The 20,208-nt window shown below is 40.8% G+C and overlaps 1 protein-coding gene across 1 annotated transcript; it reads left to right on the forward strand.

Annotated features, from left to right (window-relative positions):
- The first annotated feature begins 307 nt into the window (after positions 1-307).
- tbc1d17 (TBC1 domain family, member 17) lies at positions 308-20,208 on the forward strand. The gene is made up of 17 exons (XM_034191295.1): positions 308-430; positions 9,717-9,812; positions 9,897-9,974; positions 12,653-12,764; positions 12,885-13,068; positions 13,201-13,312; positions 13,581-13,751; positions 13,846-13,971; positions 14,049-14,152; positions 14,233-14,327; positions 14,420-14,536; positions 14,745-14,845; positions 16,142-16,241; positions 16,380-16,477; positions 16,619-16,735; positions 16,821-16,907; positions 19,977-20,208. Exons 1-17 carry the CDS (start codon positions 404-406, stop codon positions 20,106-20,108), a joined length of 1,857 nt encoding a protein of 618 aa, XP_034047186.1. The 5' UTR covers positions 308-403; the 3' UTR covers positions 20,109-20,208.

Genomic DNA, 20,208 nt, shown 5'->3' on the forward strand with positions numbered 1-20,208 from the left:
ACGCATGTGGCACACGTGACAAGGTGCTGTGGGCGTGGCCATCGACAACATTTTTTTTTTCCATCAAATATTTCTATGTTTTGAGTTATTTTATACTTTTTTTTAAATACGCGAGGGCACAGACACACACGCACGCACACACGCACACACACACACACGAACACATTACAAAAAAAATACATGCCAAGAAGCAGGAACAATGCAAAATTGGGAGAACAGTAAAGCAAGAAAAATAATAAAATAAAATATCCAGACTTTCTTGGGAAGCGGATTTTTTAATCCTACTTTTATGGAGGGGGATTTCTGATTGGTCGTGAAGTGTGGGCGGGGTAGTGCCGGAGCAGGAAGTGTGACGTCTTTATTTTGGAGGAGTCGAACAGCAACACAAACGACGAAAGGAAAAATGGAGCAAAATGTTGAAGATTACAAGGTATTAAGCTTGTTTTTTTTTACGGGAAGCTGTTTAATTTTAATGTCGTCAGTGTTCCTGGCTGCTTACTGCTCACGTTCGATAACAGTAAAGTTTACACTTCGTACAGACCGACTCGGGACTTTTCGACAGTTTCAGTTGTTCGTCAAATAATAAACATTCTTATGTTTCTAGGAAAGGTTTGTCTGTGCGTGTATTTTAGTTGGTTTGTTTGTTCTTTTTGTCCACCGACTTATCTGACACAGCAGTCAGACTGGATCATGTGACGTTCTCATGTGTTTTTTGCTGTTTGTTTGCCCCCCCCCCCCCCCCCCCCATTTGTTTGAACTGCTGTAACAAATTATCTTTAACGTGTATTGTTAGAATTTGCCATCTATAAATGTTAAATTTGCCAATATGTCAAACAGTATTTTTTTTTTCAAGTACTCTGTAGTACTCTCCTTTTTTCCTCCTTTGACCCCCCACCAGTTTGCTTACAGGGCAAACAGTACCCCCCCCCCGAACCACCTGGAGAACAAAAAGAGCTATGTGAGGATGTTCTCCGTGGACTACAGCTCAGCGCTTAACACCATCATACCAGACATTCTCATCACCAAAGTGCTGAAATTACAGATCCCCCTCCCCACCTGTAACTGGATTAAAAACTTTCTGATTAGTTGCCCACAGTCTGTGAGGCTCGGCCCCACCGCTCCTCTACACACACACTCAGCAGCACTGGTTCCCCTCAAGGCTGTGTTCTGAGCCCTCTCCTGTACACCTACAGCTGCTCTCCAACCAACCGCATTATAAAATATGTGGATGATGCCACAGTGGTTGGACTCATCTGAGACAGCATACAGGTCTGAGGTGGAGGAATTGTCGCTTTGGTACTCAGAGAACAACCTTACCCTGAAAGTTCATAAGACAAAAGAACTCATCTTGGACTTCAGGAAGAACAGACAGGACCACCCCCTTCCCCTCATAATTGGAGAACGGGCGGAAACTGTCACCACCTTTAGGTTTCTTGCCACCCACATCTCCGCAGACCACACCTGGACCTCCAATGTAAGACCTCAATGTCAGGTTAAGATGGCCCAGCAGCGGCTACACACTTCCCGCATGTCCTCAGGAAGAACACCATGGGCATGAAGCTGCTGCTGGCCTTCTGTCACTCCTCATTGGAGAGCGTACTGACATACTGTCTAGTTGTGTGGTACGCAGGTTCCACAGCCAAGGACAGAAAGGCAGTGCAGAGGGTCATAAATGCTACCCTGAAGCCTCTGCTTAGCCTGGAAAACATCTCCACATCCTGCTGCCTTAGGAGAACCAAGGTCATCACAGGAGACCCCTCACACCCTGCCTACCCCCTGTTTGACCTGTTGGCCTGTGGGAGGCGCTACAAGTCAACAAAGTCCCACACCAGCAGGCTGACAAACAACTTCTTCCCCTGAGAAGATAATATGTATTAACCTCACTTGCTCGGTATGTATGGGGAAATATCAGACCTCTGTGTTTTTCACAGAGGTCTGATATTTCCCCATACATACCGAGCAATCGAATAATAATCATTTAAAATATACTTCCATTTTTTTGCACTGCTCCATAGTTTTTCAGTGTGTGTGTGTATATGTATGTATGTATGTATGTATGTATGTGTGTGTATATATGTGTATATATATATATATATGTATGTGTATATATATATATATGTATGTGTATATATATATGTATGTGTATATATATATATATGTATGTGTATATATATATATGTATGTGTATATATATATATGTATGTGTATATATATATATGTATGTGTATATATATGTATGTATATATATGTATGTGTATATATATATATATATGTATGTGTATATATATATATATATATGTATGTGTATATATATGTATATTTCATATTTAAACAATTCTTTGTGGTGTATAAGATGTCTTGTTTCTTTTGTGGAGTACAGTAGCTGTGAGGGAGCACCCCCAATTTTGTTGTGCCCCTGGGTCAATGATAATAAAAACTATTTTATCCTAGTTTGAGCATACAAGCGCTCTTTTTGAAATTCTGTTGTAACTGCATTAATGGTAAATTTCTACCAGGTGGAACTATTGCTCCATTTAAAGAACCTGAAGTACAGACTGTTGTGCGACACAACAGTAGTGGAAGAGAAAGTGACTATAAGGGGGAAATAAATTTACTTAAAGCTGTACAGCCTTTCAAATTTTTAAGGTTTAATTCATAATAAGAATTTTCTTTGGCACTACTACAATTTTATTTATTAGCCTTTAAGAGCTGCTGACTGAGAACATCGGCCATGGGGTGGAAAGTCAAGGTCAGCAGATCTTAATGAAACTTTTCACACCAACTTAGAGGAAAAATGGCATATCCTACAGTATTTTAAAAAAAATCAGTTTGGTTGCCATGGAAACACACTATGCCGGAAAAGGGCCAAAATCAGTTGTTGTGGCTACTGCAGTGGTTGTATTTTTCACCGTTTTTAGACACAGCATACAGAGTGATTGGTTTTACATACAAATGAACATTACATATCAGTAGAATGAGCAGATTATAGATTTCAGAAATATGTGTCATTCATTTGTACCTTTGAGCTGTTAGGCAATGGTGTGTGTCTTTTACGCTGAAGTTACTTTCTATTTCAGAAATGTGGAAAAAAAAAAAAAAATAGTCACAATATTGCTCTGCCTGTTGTCACTATGTGGACCTTGACTGGCAAATTTATCGATCTATATCTTGAGGAGGGACATCTCAGCTTGTCATTTATCAAATAAATTCCAATCGCATCAGATGCTGCGTGAATCTGTGAAAAGTACAAATTGCTCCAATTTTCAAACATAGTTAAAAAAGCAAAAACAGCAAAGTTGAGTTGACACCTATCTGTCTTCAGATTATAACATTACCCTCCTCATCATATGAAATTTAAAAATACCCTCCCGTAGACCATGGGTGTATACTTAAAATGTATAATTGTTGCCTTCTATATGACGTGGTTTCATCATGTTTTAGAAGATGTGACTTTTTTTTTTTTAATAGTAACCGTTTTTTGAAAACGGTTAAAATGGTAAAAATTTACCGGATTCCTGCATATTTGCGGCTCATCTATAGACCTTATCATCATATCTCATTTAAAGTGTGACCCCTGTAGACCATGCAAATATCATTTAAAGTTGTTTCCTTTAATATTAAGTGCCTATATGTTTCACATGAATGTGACTTTATTTTCAAGTGATGGGAAATTGCGTTGAATTGAAAAGTGAACATTGAAAAGTGTAAAATTGATGGGACCATTGCATATGTGTGGATTATCCATGTTATTTATATCCTATTATTTTATCACATCGAAAGAGTGGCCATTGCAGACCATGTTAATATATTCAAAAGTTGTTGCATATGTTATTGTATGCCAATACGTGTCAGACAAATATAGCCATGTACTATTCAAAAACCAGGAAAATGGCCGCAATTTCTGAAAATGGTGAAATTAATGTGACCCCTGAGAATGTGCAGATCATCCTCAGCTGATGTCATCATAGAAAATTTTAAGAATGACATCTGTAGACCATGTTAATATATTCAAAAGTTGTTGCATATGTTAATATGTGCCAATACATGAGACAAATGTAGCCATATTTTGAAAAATTGTGAAAAAAATCAGTGAAAATGGTGGAATTAATCGGACCCCTGAGACTATGTGGATCATCCACAGCCCCTGTCATCATACCACATTTTAAGAGTGACCCCTGTAGACCACGTAGCCATATTTTGAAGAAACAGAAAACTGAAAATGGTCAAATTGATTGGAACACTGAAAATAAATCAGTGGATCATGCATGGATTCTGTCATAATATCACATGTCAAGAGTGACACATTATCATCATCATCATCATTACAGTGTTATTGACCTCAATGTGCCATTCATTCATAATTTCATTTGCTGTTGACATTGAATCACAATCACCCAATGATTGAATGAATGGATTCAGCAAAAAAAAACTCAATTCTGTCATCAGCATGTTACTGTTTACATGACATGACAACTTGAGACAATGTTACAAAGCTGTTTGTCTTGTCAATAAATTAGTTAACTTGAAAACATAAAAACAAACTTACTTCATCATGTTTCCTCTAGCTGGTCTGGCAGCTGTGACATTTTCCACCAGGATGACACGCCGATAAAATATTGATGAAATTCGACTGCAGAGCACACTAGAAATGGCAGCAAATTTGGAATTTTGCTTGGCTTCCTGACAAGTATTCCTTGTGATGCAATTGGATTTTTTTTTACATATATGGTAAGATTAAATGCTTGTCTTTGTATTTGCTGAATGACAGGCGACAGGTATGGTCCACATAGTGACAGTTTACATTATTGCACAGCATTTTTTATTTATTTTTATTATTTTTATTTTTTTTTTTTAGCTTTTTTGCATAGCAAATTCATGTCCTCATAAATAAATTCTAATTTCCAAATTACAAGACTGGTTACCATGGCAACCATTGAAGGATATGTTAAAATATTGTCTGACAGTTATACACTAGCCAAATACTGTTCATACACCAAATTTCATTGAAATCGGTGAGATGTCACTTTCCATGTTTTGGGCCCTCATGGCTGATTTTCTCAGAAAGCTACTCTTAAATAGGGGATTCATAATATGATCACACTACCTATCAGTTTCTTTTTTTAAACATATCTGGAAACATTGAAGTTAAAAAAAAACATTTTTATACTTTTTCTGGACTTCAGTTAATTCAGTTATCCAACCGTAACCTTATTTTTGATTGTTGTCATGGTTCTGGTGGTTATCCTGTTGAGTGAGGATCCATTTCCTTGTGCTGCAGTCAAGAACTGCCAGAATATTGTCAGATTGAGCTGTATTTGGTGCTTTTGCACTCTAGGGGTGAAATCTTGAGTACAGTACTACTGATTTTGTGGGGATGAGTCTCATGTGAAGGCTTAGATTTAATAATTTTGGGAGTTGAACACAGATTTAAACTCTCTAACATTGATTTTGTCTTGTTTGTATTAGTGTGAGTAGCACATGGCTCATAACCTTTAAGAGGATAAGTAGTTTTGTGTGATTTGCTGCCTTTCTTCCACCACCCACAGGATTCAAGGGGGTCACAGATGGTGACAGTTTACCACTGTCACCGTCTTCAGCAACAACAAAGACACCAACAAATTAGATCTATGATAATAGAATGACTGTGAGGAGTTTCATCAATGCCACATAGCATTCAAGATGGAGGCAGAGCACTCCCCCCTTCATGTGACTTGACCAGTACCCTGTGCCAACAGGAAGTGAAAAGCCACCATGAGGATGGCAGACCAGCCACCTCATGAAAATCCAAGCCCTGCGACCATGAGATATTAGAACACAGACCCTTAATCTCAGTGATGGACAGAACCCAAACCACTGCAGAGATACAGAACAATGCTCTACCTGGGACTACTCACCAGTGCAAGAGATGGTAACATCCCACACCTTCCACAATAGTGGTGCCCACAGTGGTACCAGTGGCACTCCAATTTCAGCCACCTGGAAAGTGACCTATTGAGCCCAGAGGCGGTGCCATTCCATCCTAGTACACTTTGGGGGGGGGGTTGATCTTTGAAAGATACTAAATCTCTGATGCTTGCACGACTTTGATGCGCGCACTTTCTCTCACATCATCCTGGCGATCCCACCCGCTGTGTTCCCAGCTGGATGCCATGCTTTGTTCCACTGGCTGCCACGCTTGTGTGCTGGATGCTGCATATATAAAATAATTATTTTGTAGCGGATTAATCATTTCCTCTCCAAGTTAGCTGTTGAAAATGCCTTTAATCACTTCCGGAGTCACAGAGGGCTGTTCAGCTGCTGCTCTTCTCGCGGTCATGTGCTGAACAAGGTGGAGAAAGCATTTGGAGCCTTCAAACGGTAATTATTTGTCATGTTTACATTGTAATGGCTTGGTAAAACAGTTGCATGTTCGTTCCTTCTTGTGTGCGGCTGTTCAAGTATGTTTGTGATAGATTTTAACATTTTGTTGTAATCGTTGATGCAGTGCGCTGACGCAACCACTCGCACTGTTCACTTCTTTACTCGACGAGCTGCATGTAGTGTTGGCGAGTAGATCGTGCATTGTTCACTATCACTTCACGTTGCACGACATTTATGCATGGAAGATTTTTTTTTTTTTTTTTTTAACATTTCAAAATTCTTTTTGCACAATTGCACATGCCGACACCCCTCTCACGTTTAGTCTACACTCGTTAACGACGAGTTTACTCTCCTGCAGGACACAGTGCGTGCATCAAAGTCCGGCAAGTGTCAGGGTCTTAAGTAAGTCCCTTCGGCTGCTCCCTTGTGTATCTGCTGTGGCGACCCTGAGTGATCAAGTTTTATGCCGGATGCCCTTCTTGAAAAAACTCCACATTACATGGAGAAATGTGGCAGGGATGGAGTTTGAACTGGGAACCTTCCGCACTGAAACAAAGGGCTCTAATGATTTGGCCACCAGCCCTGCCTTCTTGTTATTAAGTCAATCAATCAATCAACTTTTTTCTTGTATAGCGCCAAATCACAACAAACAGTTGCCCCAAGGCGCTCCACATTGCAAGGCAAGGCCATACAACAACTATGAAACACAGTCTACGTCTAAAGCAACATAACCAAGGGATGGTCCAGGGTCACCCGATCCAGCCCTAACTATAAGCCTTAGCGAAAAGGAAAGTTTTAAGCCTAATCTTAAAAGTAGAGAGGGTATCTGTCTCCCTGATCTGAATTGGGAGCTGGTTCCACAGGAGAGGAGCCTGAAAGCTGAAGGCTCTGCCTCCCATTCTACTCTTACAAACCCTAGGAACTACAAGTAAGCCCGCAGTCTGAGAGCGAAGCGCTCTAATGGGGTAATATGGTACTATGAGGTCCCTAAGATAAGATGGGACCTGATTATTCAAAACCTTATAAGTAAGAAGAAGAATTTTAAATTCTATTCTAGCATTAACAGGAAGCCAATGAAGGGAGGCCAACACGGGTGAGATATGCTCTCTCCTGCTAGTCCCCGTCAGTACTCTAGCTGCAGCATTCTGAACCAACTGAAGGCTTTTTAGGGAACTTTTAGGACAACCTGATAATAATGAATTACAATAGTCCAGCCTAGAGGAAACAAATGCATGAATTAGTTTTTCAGCATCACTCTGAGACAAGACCTTTCTGATTTTAGAGATATTGCGTAAATGCAAAAAGGCAGTCCTACATATTTGTTTAATATGCGCTTTGAATGACATATCCTGATCAAAAATAACTCCAAGATTTCTCACAGTATTACCAGAGATCAGGGAAATGCCATCCAGAGTAACGATCTGGTTAGACACCATGCTTCTAAGATTTGTGGGGCCAAGTACAATAACTTCAGTTTTATCTGAGTTTAAAAGCAGGAAATTAGAGGTCATCCATGTCTTTATGTCTGTAAGACAATCCTGCAGTTTAGCTAATTGGTGCGTATCCTCTGGCTTCATGGATAGATAAAGCTGGGTATCATCTGCGTAACAATGAAAATTTAAGCAATACCGTCTAATAATACTGCCCAAGGGAAGCATGTATAAAGTGAATAAAATTGGTCCTAGCACAGAACCTTGTGGAACTCCATAATTAACTTTAGTCTGTGAAGAAGATTCCCCATTTACATGAACAAACTGTAATCTATTAGACAAATATGATTCAAACCACCGCAGCGCAATGCCTTTAATACCTATGACATGCTCTAATCTCTGTAATAAAATTTTATGGTCAACAGTATCAAAAGCAGCACTGAGGTCCAACAGAACAAGCACAGAGATAAGTCCACTGTCCGAAGCCATAAGAAGATCATTTGTAACCTTCACTAATGCTGTTTCTGTACTATGATGAATTCTAAAACCTGACTGAAACTCTTCAAATAGACCATTCCTCTGCAGGTGATCAGTTAGCTGTTTTACAACTACCCTCTCAAGAATCTTTGAGAGAAAAGGAAGGTTGGAGATTGGCCTATAATTAGCTAAGATAGCTGGGTCAAGTGATGGCTTTTTAAGTAATGGTTTAATTACTGCCACCTTAAAGGCCTGTGGTACATAACCAACTAACAAAGATAGATTGATCATATTTAAGATTGAAGCATTAAATAATGGTAGGACTTCCTTGAGCAGCCTGGCAGGAATGGGGTCTAATAAGCATGTTGATGGTTTGGATGAAGTAACTAATGAAAATAACTCAGACAGAACAATCGGAGAGAAAGAGTCTAACCAAATACCGGCATCACTGAAAGCAGCCAAAGATAACGATACATCTTTGGGATGGTTATGAGTAATTTTTTCTCTAATAGTCAAAATTTTGTTAGCAAAGAAAGTCATGAAGTCATTACTAGTTAAAGTTAATGGAATACTCAGCTCAATAGAGCTCTGACTCTTTGTCAGCCTGGCTACAGTGCTGAAAAGAAACCTGGGGTTGTTCTTATTTTCTTCAATTAGTGATGAGTAGAAAGATGTCCTAGCTTCACGAAGGGCTTTCTTATAGAGCAACAAACTCTTTTTCCAGGCTAAGTGAAGATCTTCTAAATTAGTGAGACACCATTTCCTCTCCAACTTACGGGTTATCTGCTTTAAGCTACGAGTTTGTGAGTTATACCACGGAGTCAGACACTTCTGATTTAAAGCTCTCTTTTTCAGAGGAGCTACAGCATCCAAAGTTGTCTTCAATGAGGATGTAAAACTATTGACAAGATACTCTAACTCCCTTACAGAGTTTAGGTAGCTACTCTGCTCTGTGTTGGTATATGACATTAGAGAACATAAAGAAGGAATCATATCCTTAAACCTAGTTACAGCGCTTTCTGAAAGACTTCTAGTGTAAGTAACAAAATTTAAATTTGAGTTTTATTAAAGATAGTACCTCAAAGCCTTACTTTCTTTTACAGGAATTTTAGAGATAGATGTTGCAAAACATTCTTTGGTAGGAAGTAGATGATTTTTATCTGTCGTGCTGAAATGACTAAGGGCTACATACTATGTGATAAACACTTCATTTCTTCTACGTTCCTAATTGTTTTGTTCTTTTCATGAGATACATTAAATGCAGTAAAGGTAACATGTCCTTCTTACTGTTATTTGACTAATATTAAGACATTTGTGTTCCATTCATGCAGGTTTTGCTAAGCCTGTGCCTTTTACAGGAATCTGACAGCGCTGGAAATCAGAAACTCATCTGAGCTTTTGAAATTCTTTCAGATGTTCTATATCTATGTAACTTTTCTTTCTCCTTAGCTAATTTTTGAGAAGGAAGGGGTATACCTCCACACTAATGCCAAGAGGAGTAACCAGGAGACCACCATCCCAGGGTTCATCCGCATTGTGGAAAGGGTAAACAACTTTGTGCAGAATTGTCCTGTTCAGACACACAGATGATCTGCAATGCACCAGGACTAACCATGTGTTTGTTGTTAGGCTGGCCTGCCTGCTTTGGAATGGAGCCCCCTGGAGGATGAAGGCCACAGTGCTCCGGCTGTACTCTACTCTAAAAAGGTCAGAAGTGTTGTTTCCCATTCCTGTTCCTCAGGGACCCCAACCTGTATTATTAGATTTTTTTTTTTTTTTTTTTTTTTTTTATTCTATCTCTACCTGCAACAATTGATTGGCTCCTTCGGGGAGAATAAAAATCACACTGGTTGGTCCCCGAGGACCAGGATTGGGAACCTCTGGCATAGAGTTGCATGTAAATAAAGGATGGAGTTCTCCTGTGACCATTTGCAATCAAGGAGACAGATTTCAACAGTCTTTGGTACGTGATGTAAAGCACATAGCGCAGGTGGTTTTCAGGTGTTTCCAACTCGATGTATTAGTGCTTACTTGTAATTTTTGCATGTATGTATGCATGTCATGAACTCACCTATGCTAGGTGTATCTAAACAGTTTATCATATAAATATCAGAAACGTGTTGACTTTAGACAAGGTTTTTGTTGGTCTATGGCACACCTGCCTTTTGCTGCCCCTTAATAAGGATGCGTGGGTACTTCACTTCATCACACCCAATTTTAAACCCAGCACATCTTTGGGCGTACAGCTAAGCATATTTATACTTTATATTAAAAAAAACTAGTCATGTGGCATAGAATTGACAAGTGATTTCCAAATTATTTTCAGTTATATAGCGCCAAATCACAATAAAGTTGCCTCAAGGTGCTTCACACAATAAAGTCTAACCTTACCAACCCCCAGAGCAAGCACACAGGTGACAATGGTAAGGAAAAACTCCCTCTGATGATTTGAGGAAGAAACCTCAAGCAGACCAGACTCAAAGGGGTGACCCTCTGCTTGGTCCATGATACAGACACATTTAACAAAACAATTTACAAAATGAATATGCAGGAAATTTTGCTGCTGCACAGGACAGGAGGGTTGCAGAAGTAGACACCACTCCCATCTCTGGGTGGAGCTGCACCTCAAACAGAGAGAACAAAACAGAATCAGGGATTGTAAACACAACAAATACAGTATAATTTGTCAGCATTAAGCAACAAGAAAAACAGAAGAAATACTAAGGTGATTGCAGGCCACTAGCCCTAAGCTTCATTAAAAGGCCCAGACTTTAGATAAAACTGAGGCCGCTGCCTGCTCCGTTTCCTAATAAAATTAATTTAAGAGTAAAAAGTATAGTAACATACTATGCCAGTATGCTACAGAATCTGACTTTTTTATTGATGCAGGGAGATCATTCCACAGAACAGGGGCATGATAAGAGAAAGCTCTATGACCCACAGACTTTTTATTCACCTTAGGGACACAAAGTAGTCCTGCACCCTGAGAATGCAGAGCCCGGGCCGGTACGTAGGGTTTAATTAGGTCAGCTAGGTAGGGAGGTGCCAGTCTATGAACAATTTTATAGGCTAGCAACAGAACCTTAAAATCTGATCCCACAGAGACAGGAAGCCAGTGAAGAGATGTCAAAATGGGTGTAATGTGGTCAAACATCCTGCTTCATGTCAAAAGTCTGGCAGCAGCATTTTGAACCAATTGGAGAGCCCTAATGCTGGACTGCGGTAAACCAGAAAATAGAACATTGCAGTAGTCCAATCTAGAAGAGATAAACGCATGGATCAGGATCTCAGCATCAGCCATAGATTGGATGGGAAGAATCTTCACTATATTTCGCAAGTGGAAGAAAGCAGTCCTCGTAATATCTCTAATGTGGAGGTCAAAGGACAATGTAGGATCAAAAGTTACCCCAAGGTTCCTCACTTTGTCAGTGTGATGTATGACACACGAGTTTAGGCTAAGCGTTAGATGGTCAAATTGATGCAGATATCTCACTGGACCAAGAACCATCATTTCAGTCTTATCAGAGTTTAAAATTAGGAAGTTTCTAGTCATCCAGCTTTTCATTGGTGCAAGGCAGTCTTCTAAGGATTTTATGTGGATGAGATTACCAGCAGTTATCGGCATGTATAACTGAGTATAATCACCATAGCAATGGAAGGTAACCCCAAAACACCGCAATATGTGCCCAAGTGGTGCTATACAAAGGGAGAAAAGCAGAAGGCCAAAGACAGACCCTTGTGGAACCCCACATTTCATGTCACCAAGGTTAGAGGTAATGTTATTATACAAAACACAGTGAGAACGATTGGTCAGGTAAGATGTCAACCATGCAAGGGCACTCCCAGTAATCCCAAAATGATTTGAACAGAAACTATCAGTGACGCTTGTGCTGCAGTGTGCAGGGCTCTGCACCGGGTGGAAGATAAGACCCAGAGTCTGCATCACCAAAGAGGACAAACTGTTCAAGAATCACATTCACTGTATTCAGGAAATGCATTGATGTCAAGTTGAGGTATTGTGTTTCAGGCATAAATATGTCCCATTTCTGCACTTGCTTTGGTTAGGGTTAGGCAAGGAAGTTGGCATTAATATTTTTTCATCATGAAAAACACAAATTATGCAAATTTGTATTTATGCACTGGAACCTCATAAATCTGTTGTTAGCAGGACTGCAGGAACTTGTGTTATCAGGTTGGTAATGACAGAGGACTCCTCATGTTGGCACTGAGGCATTATGTACATAGTGTCGGGAGTCCAACTTCTACTTTAAGATACAACTCTATGGTCAGTAATCATCTGTGTCATACTTGTGATGTCTTGTTTTTGTTTTGTAAGGATTCAATTTCAAATATAATCTGGAGCTGACCACCTTGTTTGTCATTAGGATGGGGAAGAGGGGGCAGAGGATACGCTCTTTGACCCTGGGTATGAACCAGACTGGGCGGTTATCAACACAGTGAAGAGAGACAGAGAACACGTTCCACTCAAGGAATCAGGTGCAGTTTCCATTTCTGTTACACTGGACACATTTACTTTTTAATGAGAAAGGACGAGGGTTTATTGTTGTTATAGGGAACAATTTTGTGCAATTCAAATGGCTTCCGTTTTGGTAACAGGACAGTGGGCTTTCTCGCTTCCTCTCTCTGAACTGTACTCACTCCGGAGGGCACGGTTCTCGTTGGGTCGAAACTTTCTGGTGTTGACCAGTAGAGGGGCTCACCCGCTACCACCTCTGCATTTCCACAGAGGGGGAACCAGGGAACTGCTGAGGGCTTTGCAGCGTTACATCATCTTGGCCCCGTAAGTACCCTCGAACAAGCCCAAACAGGAAATGAATGTCACAGGTCATGTCTAATTTCAGTGCTGTTTACATCTTTGGTGACACATGACATGATTAGAAATTTGTCACGATGTTCCTGATGTTATATTCAGGTCACCCGTTGATGGGCGGCTTTTCCTCGTCTACCCACATGATTCAGGTGCCCTCTCACAGTCCTTTGATGAGCTACAACTTTTTGATGATGGAGGCTCTGATCTTGTTTCGGTATTTTTTTTTTCTTCATTCTTTTATTATGTGTAATTAAAATATGGTAGATTGAACCTGAAAGGTATTCCAGGTAGAATATGTTCTGTCTCTTGGCCACTAGGGGGTGATAAATGTTAATACTGCTTTGAGAATGCAAATATTACTTCATGAGCTAGTAGCCAATTTTGACGGAGTCAATAAAACTTATAAGGGGAATAAAGTACACTTACAATCCTCTAGGCCTCCTTTTGTCCTTGTCTGTAATTCTGCTTTTTTCCATCAATAGAGGTTCATGCAAGACCCTTATGCCACTACCTTTGGCGGATTCTCTAAAGTCACCAATTTCTTCAAGGGGGCACTTCGGCCTCCAGAGTCCTCCATCCGCCCTCACAGTGCTCAGGATCCAACTCTACCTCCTCAGCCTGATGAAGAACCGGGTTTTGAGCTCATCACATGTGTATGACACACAAACAATTTAGAATTGAAATTTGTTCACCTACATCCCAGAGGATAGCAAAGATAGTCATTGCTTCTGTTTTTTCTTTTTGAAGGGGGTTGAGCTCAGTCCCAGACCAGAAGTAAAGAGAGGACAACCCTTGAACCAGTGGGATGAGTTTGTGGACTCTGAAGGACGGATCCAGAACCCAGAGAGAATCAAAGAGCTTGTGTTCAGAGGGGTAAGAAGAAAAACCCACTGAGAGTGTTATCACTTCTTCCCAGCACAGGTGTTCATGCCATGCTTGCATGTTTTTAGGGCATCATGCCATCCCTGAGGAAGGAGGTGTGGAAGTTCCTCCTGGGCTTTTATCCATGGAACAGCACCTTTAAGGAAAGGGAAGACATTCTGCGCCAGAAAACGTTAGTAATTTAGCACAGCACACCCCCACCTCATGTCTCTTTGCACCATCAACCAGTTTGATGTCCTCCTGTGTCTGCAGAGACGAATATTTCAGAATGAAGGTTCAGTGGAAGTCTGTCAGTGAGGAACAGGAGATGAGGAACTCTCTCCTTAGAGGATACCGAAACCTGATAGGTCAGTCGTACTGTCTGTGAGACTGCAGAAGATCAGTTCATCACATTGTTCAGCAGAACCTGTTAAACTGCCTTTTTTGTGTGTTGTGACAGAGAGGGATGTCAACAGGACAGACAGACACAACACGTTCTTCTCCGGAAAGGACAATCCTGGATTAGCTCTGCTTCATGATGTGCTGATGACTTACTGCATGTACAACTTTGATCTCGGTGCGTATGTGTGAGGAGTTGTTGTGGTGAAGATGCACATTTTAAGAGCCAAAACCAGCCTGAAGATCTTAATAAAATAGACTGACGTTTTAACCATATGTGTTCAGAATGACAGAGGTGTTGATTTGTTTTTCCCCAATTGATGAACGTTTCAACATCTTAATGTCTGCCGTCCCTCTGACATGTCCTCTGTCTCTGTCCCACTCAGGTTATGTCCAGGGGATGAGCGATCTCTTATCCCCTCTGCTCTTCATCACGCAGAATGAGGTGGAGTCATTCTGGTGTCTGACAGGCTTCATGGAGCTGTTGGTAAGTGCAACCGTCACCCAGTACAGGATCAGCTACAAGTACTGTAAGTTGCGTTTATAGAATTCTACTAAACATTTGTGGTAATCACGTTTTTTCGCCCACTACTGTAGAGGTACAGTAGTGCTTTTAGATGTTTTTTTTTTTTCTTTGTGTTCTTTTTCTGCTTAAATTAGAGCTCCATATGGAAGCCTGACTGTTCATTTCTGTCAATATGAGCCGTTTATGACATATCGGTACCGACTTTATTTTTGAAGATATGAAAACTTTTATTTTACAGCATGAAAAAATACAGAAAAAAACTCTTTGGCTGTTGGTAATGATGTGATTGTTTATTTTGTCTTGTTCAGGATGCACTATTGGCATTGTTTATAATGCCAGTTGCTGGGACCCCCAACACCCCTTGGTCACATTAGCTACAAGAGTTGGAGGAAAAGCAGCTAGCTGCCCTTTATTTCGAGTCAGATTGGGGATTTTACAGCGAGAAGAGACAAATGGTCGCTATGCCACCTGCTAGGCGGGGCTAATTCTGAGTGATTCAACGCAGCTGCCAATCCAAGTGAAGGCAGCGTGACGTACTTTGACTGGTTGTTGGTTATAATTTATGATGAGTTTTTGTTTAAACTGTAAAACATCAAACCTCAATTAAATTTCTTTGTCATAAATGTTTGATAACAAAATGTCAGGAATAATAAAATTGCTTTTTCTGAATTGTTTTAAATGACGACACTTGTGCCAAACATGTCTTATGGTCACCAAATTTAGGGGTTTATTGGTTGAAGGGGTCAGGGTTTGACTTCTGCAATTCTTATGTAAGAACTGTGTCTGGGTCCTTGACCTTTGTGGTCGAGAGACACCTGGTAAGTGCTCATGGAGTCATGAGGTCATTGGACAAAGGTCTTTGGTGACGCTGATAGCTTTTGCAGAAACACGAAGGTCCACGTCTTGAGGGTCCTGGTGCTTCCTGTCTTACTGTATAGTTGTGAGATTTGGTCAGTAACCAGTGACCTAATGCAACAAGTAAATATATTTACTATTTGGTGTCCTAGGAGGCTCTTTGGGTACCATTGTCATAACTTAGAGAACATCAGCAGACATTTTAGTTCAGTGGAACGCTTGTCTGGGAATGATCCAGCAAGCAGATGTACATGTAGGATCATATGAATGATGAAGTTGAGACACGAGGAGGTGCATGTTCCACTTTCTGTTCCATGTTCGTTTTTGGAAGTTAGCAACATCTGATGTGTTATAACTGTAACCGTAAAGGTGAGGTTACTGCCATCTGTTCTTTCTCTGCAGCACCAAAACTTTGAGGAGTCTCAAGAGGCCATGAAGAAGCAGCTCCTCCAGCTCAGTATCCTGCTGAAGGCTTTGGACCCGGAGCTCTGCGACTATCTGGGTTAGTCATGATATTCATCTAGTCAGATTGGAATAGTTTAAAAATAAACCACAAGTACTGCTGTAATGGCAAACATGAAGAATATGGATGTTACCATGGCTCTGGTAACCATGATTTTTGTTTTTTTTTGTTTTTCAGACTCTCAGGACAGCGGTTCGCTCTGCTTCTGTTTCCGCTGGCTGCTCATCTGGTTCAAGAGAGAATTCTGCTTTGAGGACATCCTCACTCTGTGGGAGGCGAGTACACAGCAGGGTTGCCACGTAACAGGTTGTTGCACATCTTAACGATGAATTACCAGCTGTCTACCTTTTTTGTTTCAAACCGTGTTTGAACCTTGGACTCCACCTGTGAAAACTGAGTCCTCATTTGGTCCCCAGGTCTTGTGGACTCGTCTACCCTGTGAGAACTTCCACCTGCTGATTGCCTGCTCCATCCTGGAATCCCAGAGAGGGGAACTGATTGGCTCGAACCACGATTTCAACACTATCCTGAAAGTACGTTTTGGTTTGAGTTCACACAGATTAGAAATGTTTTACCCGACAACATGATTCACATTTGAGTGTTGTGATTGGTTTGCAGCACATCAATGATTTAAATATGAGAATGGACCTGCAGAGTGTCCTGCGTGATGCAGAGGCCATCTATCTCCAACTGGTTCAGTGCAAGGTAAGAAGAACTACAAGAGCTGATGTATTTTAGACCGATACTTCATCCGGCTGCAATACAGAGAATCTCGATTCAACATGTCAATTAATCATCTTAAAATGTTTTTTTTAAACACATCATCCTTTTTAAACTGGTTTTAAAGGTTCTATAAATGAATTAGTGCCACTAGATTTTACACTCCTTCCTCCCACCTCCCTTTATTTTCTTTGTCAGTGTTGCAAAGTCAAAGACAGAAAGTGTTGCAAAACACTGTGGGTGGTCACTCACTGACGTCTTAAACATGTGGTGGGGTGACAGTTTTATACAGCAGGGCTCGTGTGCACTCGATACCCACGTGCAGCTGGTCCTGCAATGAAAACGAAGATCACAAAAGCTCTGATTACAACACACACAGAGGAAGTGTTGCTCTGTTTCCCACCCAGGATGCAGTTAATCCACTCAATTTTGTACATAGAAAATAATTATTGGCTGTTATATGAACATTTAAAATGACATCCTATGGGACCTTTTAAAGCATTTTAAATGAAGGTTTTTGGAGGTTTCTGAAACTGAGTTAATGTGTGCTAAATTTGGAGTAATTGATTTGAGTGGTTCAGAAAAATCAGCTGAACGTTTGGATCCTCAACAGTTGATTTGCCAAAGCAAGTCCAAACATAATGGCTGTTGGTTATAATGGCTTGCATCAATTTTTTATTTATTTTTTTTTTTACCAAATTTGAAGCAACTTTTTTGACCCCTGTAGAAACAGAAATTGACCTTTGCCACCATTTTTTGCTGTTTTTACCCCATAACTCCAGAATATTCAGCCATCAATAGCCCAAACTATACTTTTTGATATCTTTAACAGACAAATCACATGGTATACTTTCCAATGTGAGTGGAGCATTTTGAAATTTTGACCTCTGTGTAATTCTTCACTGACTCCTACACAGTAAATTTTGCTGAGTAAAATTTACTCAGCCAGGATAACATTTGGTCCCAGTCTAAATAGAGTAAAATACACTCTGTTCTAATCCAATTACATTTTTTCCGCAAATCTGTTTGGTTAATCATGTGAGATTTCAGACCGTATAATATCGGGTGTAAGGTCGCAAAATATTCAACCATTTCACATTTAATGTATTACTCCACACCTTGATCGGCCGCGTGTGCTGTTATGCAGATATCAGTAATGGCGCTGAGAGTGAAAGAAAGTTGTGTACAGACAACGATGCCAAAATGGGTGAATTTAAGATACAATACGAAAGTATTGATGTGGATTCTGATACAGAATTACCGTTTCACATTTGATGGATTTCCACTTTTGATGGATTACTGCACGCCCTGACTGCTGTTGGAGCGATGCTGCCTCGGCTTGACGGTAACCCTCGCCAACCGAATTACCTACAGAAAAATAAACCGTGCAAACAATGGAATTGGCTTAAAGCTCAATTTGCAACCGTGTAACCAGCAGGAACGTCTGCAAATCATCAGACACAACAGAGTTATTCCCTAATTACAGAGTGAAATCAGCTCTTCCGGCTTGTCAAATCAAGTGTTTTTACTCCAGTAAGAGCTTATTTTAAGGCCCGGTCACACTGCACTAACGAAGGGCAACGAAGCCCAAACGAAACTTTTGTTTTGAACAAATGCCGCTGAAAACCTCAATTTGTCCGTATTTCATTTTGCTGTCATTCTTGACGGTTTCTTAGTTTTTGTAACATTAACGTTTTGTTGGACTTCATTCAGCCTCACAAGTCCGACGTATTGAACAAACGAGACATCTGAATGAATCAGTAACTAAAGCCTCGACCAGCTGAACATTTTCATAGAGCAACAATAGTGTTCATAACATTGTATCAACTATGTACGGATGTTTCAAACGTTTGTGACTTGCCTGCATGTGGGTGTGGCCTTCGTCTGACACGGACAGTTCCCCATGACCAGTACCATGGACAGTGACCATCCCCAGCATGGAGACGAGCCAATCCGCCTTATGGATGAGTACGAGATGGCTGTTCTTCAGGCCGAAATAGATGATGACGAATTCATGATTAACATGTATGTGCAGAGTCGGCACAGATGGCAAAGGGGACAGTGATGGAGATGGTGGATGAGGCCATGGATCCAGAGCCGAAGACAGTTTAGTCTGTATGACCAACTCATGGTTGAGCTGAGAGGCGAAGATTACAGTCATTCTGTAAACTGCCTGTCACGTGATCGTGAACGTTTCGTTTAAAGCATCGAGGTCAACGTTAGCTTTGGTTTCCTTTCGTTCCTATTGTGCTCTTGATTCGCAGGCTATTCGGTGATGGGAAAAGTGAAAGCTCATTCATCCACCTTTTCTCGATGATTTGTGACTTTGTGGCTTTTTTCCCTTTGTTCAGGAATCGTCGTATGCCATGTGACCGGGCCATTAATGCTGTGATATAGTTGATTTAGCACTATGATAGAGTATATTTAACTGCAGGGGTGGTGGCCAAGTGGTTAATGCGCTTGGTTTCAGTTCAGAAGGCTCCGGGTTCAAATCCCACCCCTGCCACATTTCTCCATGTAATGTGGAGTTGCGTCAGGAAGGGCATCTGGTGTAAAACCTGTGCCAATTCAATATGCAGATCCAACTTGGATTTGCTGTGGCGAACCCAAGTGCAAACAAGGGAGCAGCCGAAGGGACTTACTATAGAGTATATTTAACTCTATTTGGACTGGGACCAAATGTTATCCCAGCAGAGTAAATTTTACTCTGCAAAATTTACTGTGTACATGGCTACAGCTGCCATCCTGGGATGGCCACCATACATTTTGTGTAGGTCATGGTCCACTGAGGCTGGATTGTAAGTGTTGTTTATTTGCCTTAAGTGGTACCAAAAGTCTAAAATGTCATTTTCCTGATACAGATCCAAAGTCAGTTTTAATTTCATGCATATTTTTGTCTGAAAGAAACATTTGGAATTTGGTTAAATTTCTGATTCCTGCTGACTTAGTCTCATTGGCTGCACAGTCAGGAAAAAAATCATTAGTGAGTTCTTTGATTTCACATGATTGATCCAAACTCTGTGAAAAACCTCCCCTCGTCATGTTCTCCTCCAGGAGCTTCCCCTGAAGGTGCAGGAGGTTCTGGGCCTGCACAACCCCACCAGACCTGAGGAGCAGAGCCCCGACTCCCAGGCCAGCGGTGCTGTCCAGGGAGTCCCTGCACAAGTCCAAGCAGGAGCTTCTTAATCTGAGACAGGAGGTGTCACACCTGCAGCCTACTCTTAAAACTGAAGGACGCTGTGATGCCATCAGCAGTACACATGAAGGATATTGCTATATTAAAAAA

The sequence above is a fragment of the Thalassophryne amazonica genome, chromosome 16, assembly GCF_902500255.1.
Source record: "Thalassophryne amazonica chromosome 16, fThaAma1.1, whole genome shotgun sequence".
Taxonomy (NCBI): Eukaryota; Metazoa; Chordata; class Actinopteri; order Batrachoidiformes; family Batrachoididae; genus Thalassophryne; species Thalassophryne amazonica.

Coding starts and splice junctions, on each gene's coding strand:
- tbc1d17 (XM_034191295.1), top strand. CDS start 404: ATGGAGCAAAATGTTGAAGATTACAAG. Junction 13,972..14,048: donor AAGAGCTTGTGTTCAGAGGG/GTAAGAAGAAAA, acceptor GCATGTTTTTAG/GGCATCATGCCATCCCTGAG. Junction 14,846..16,141: donor CAGGCTTCATGGAGCTGTTG/GTAAGTGCAACC, acceptor CTTTCTCTGCAG/CACCAAAACTTTGAGGAGTC.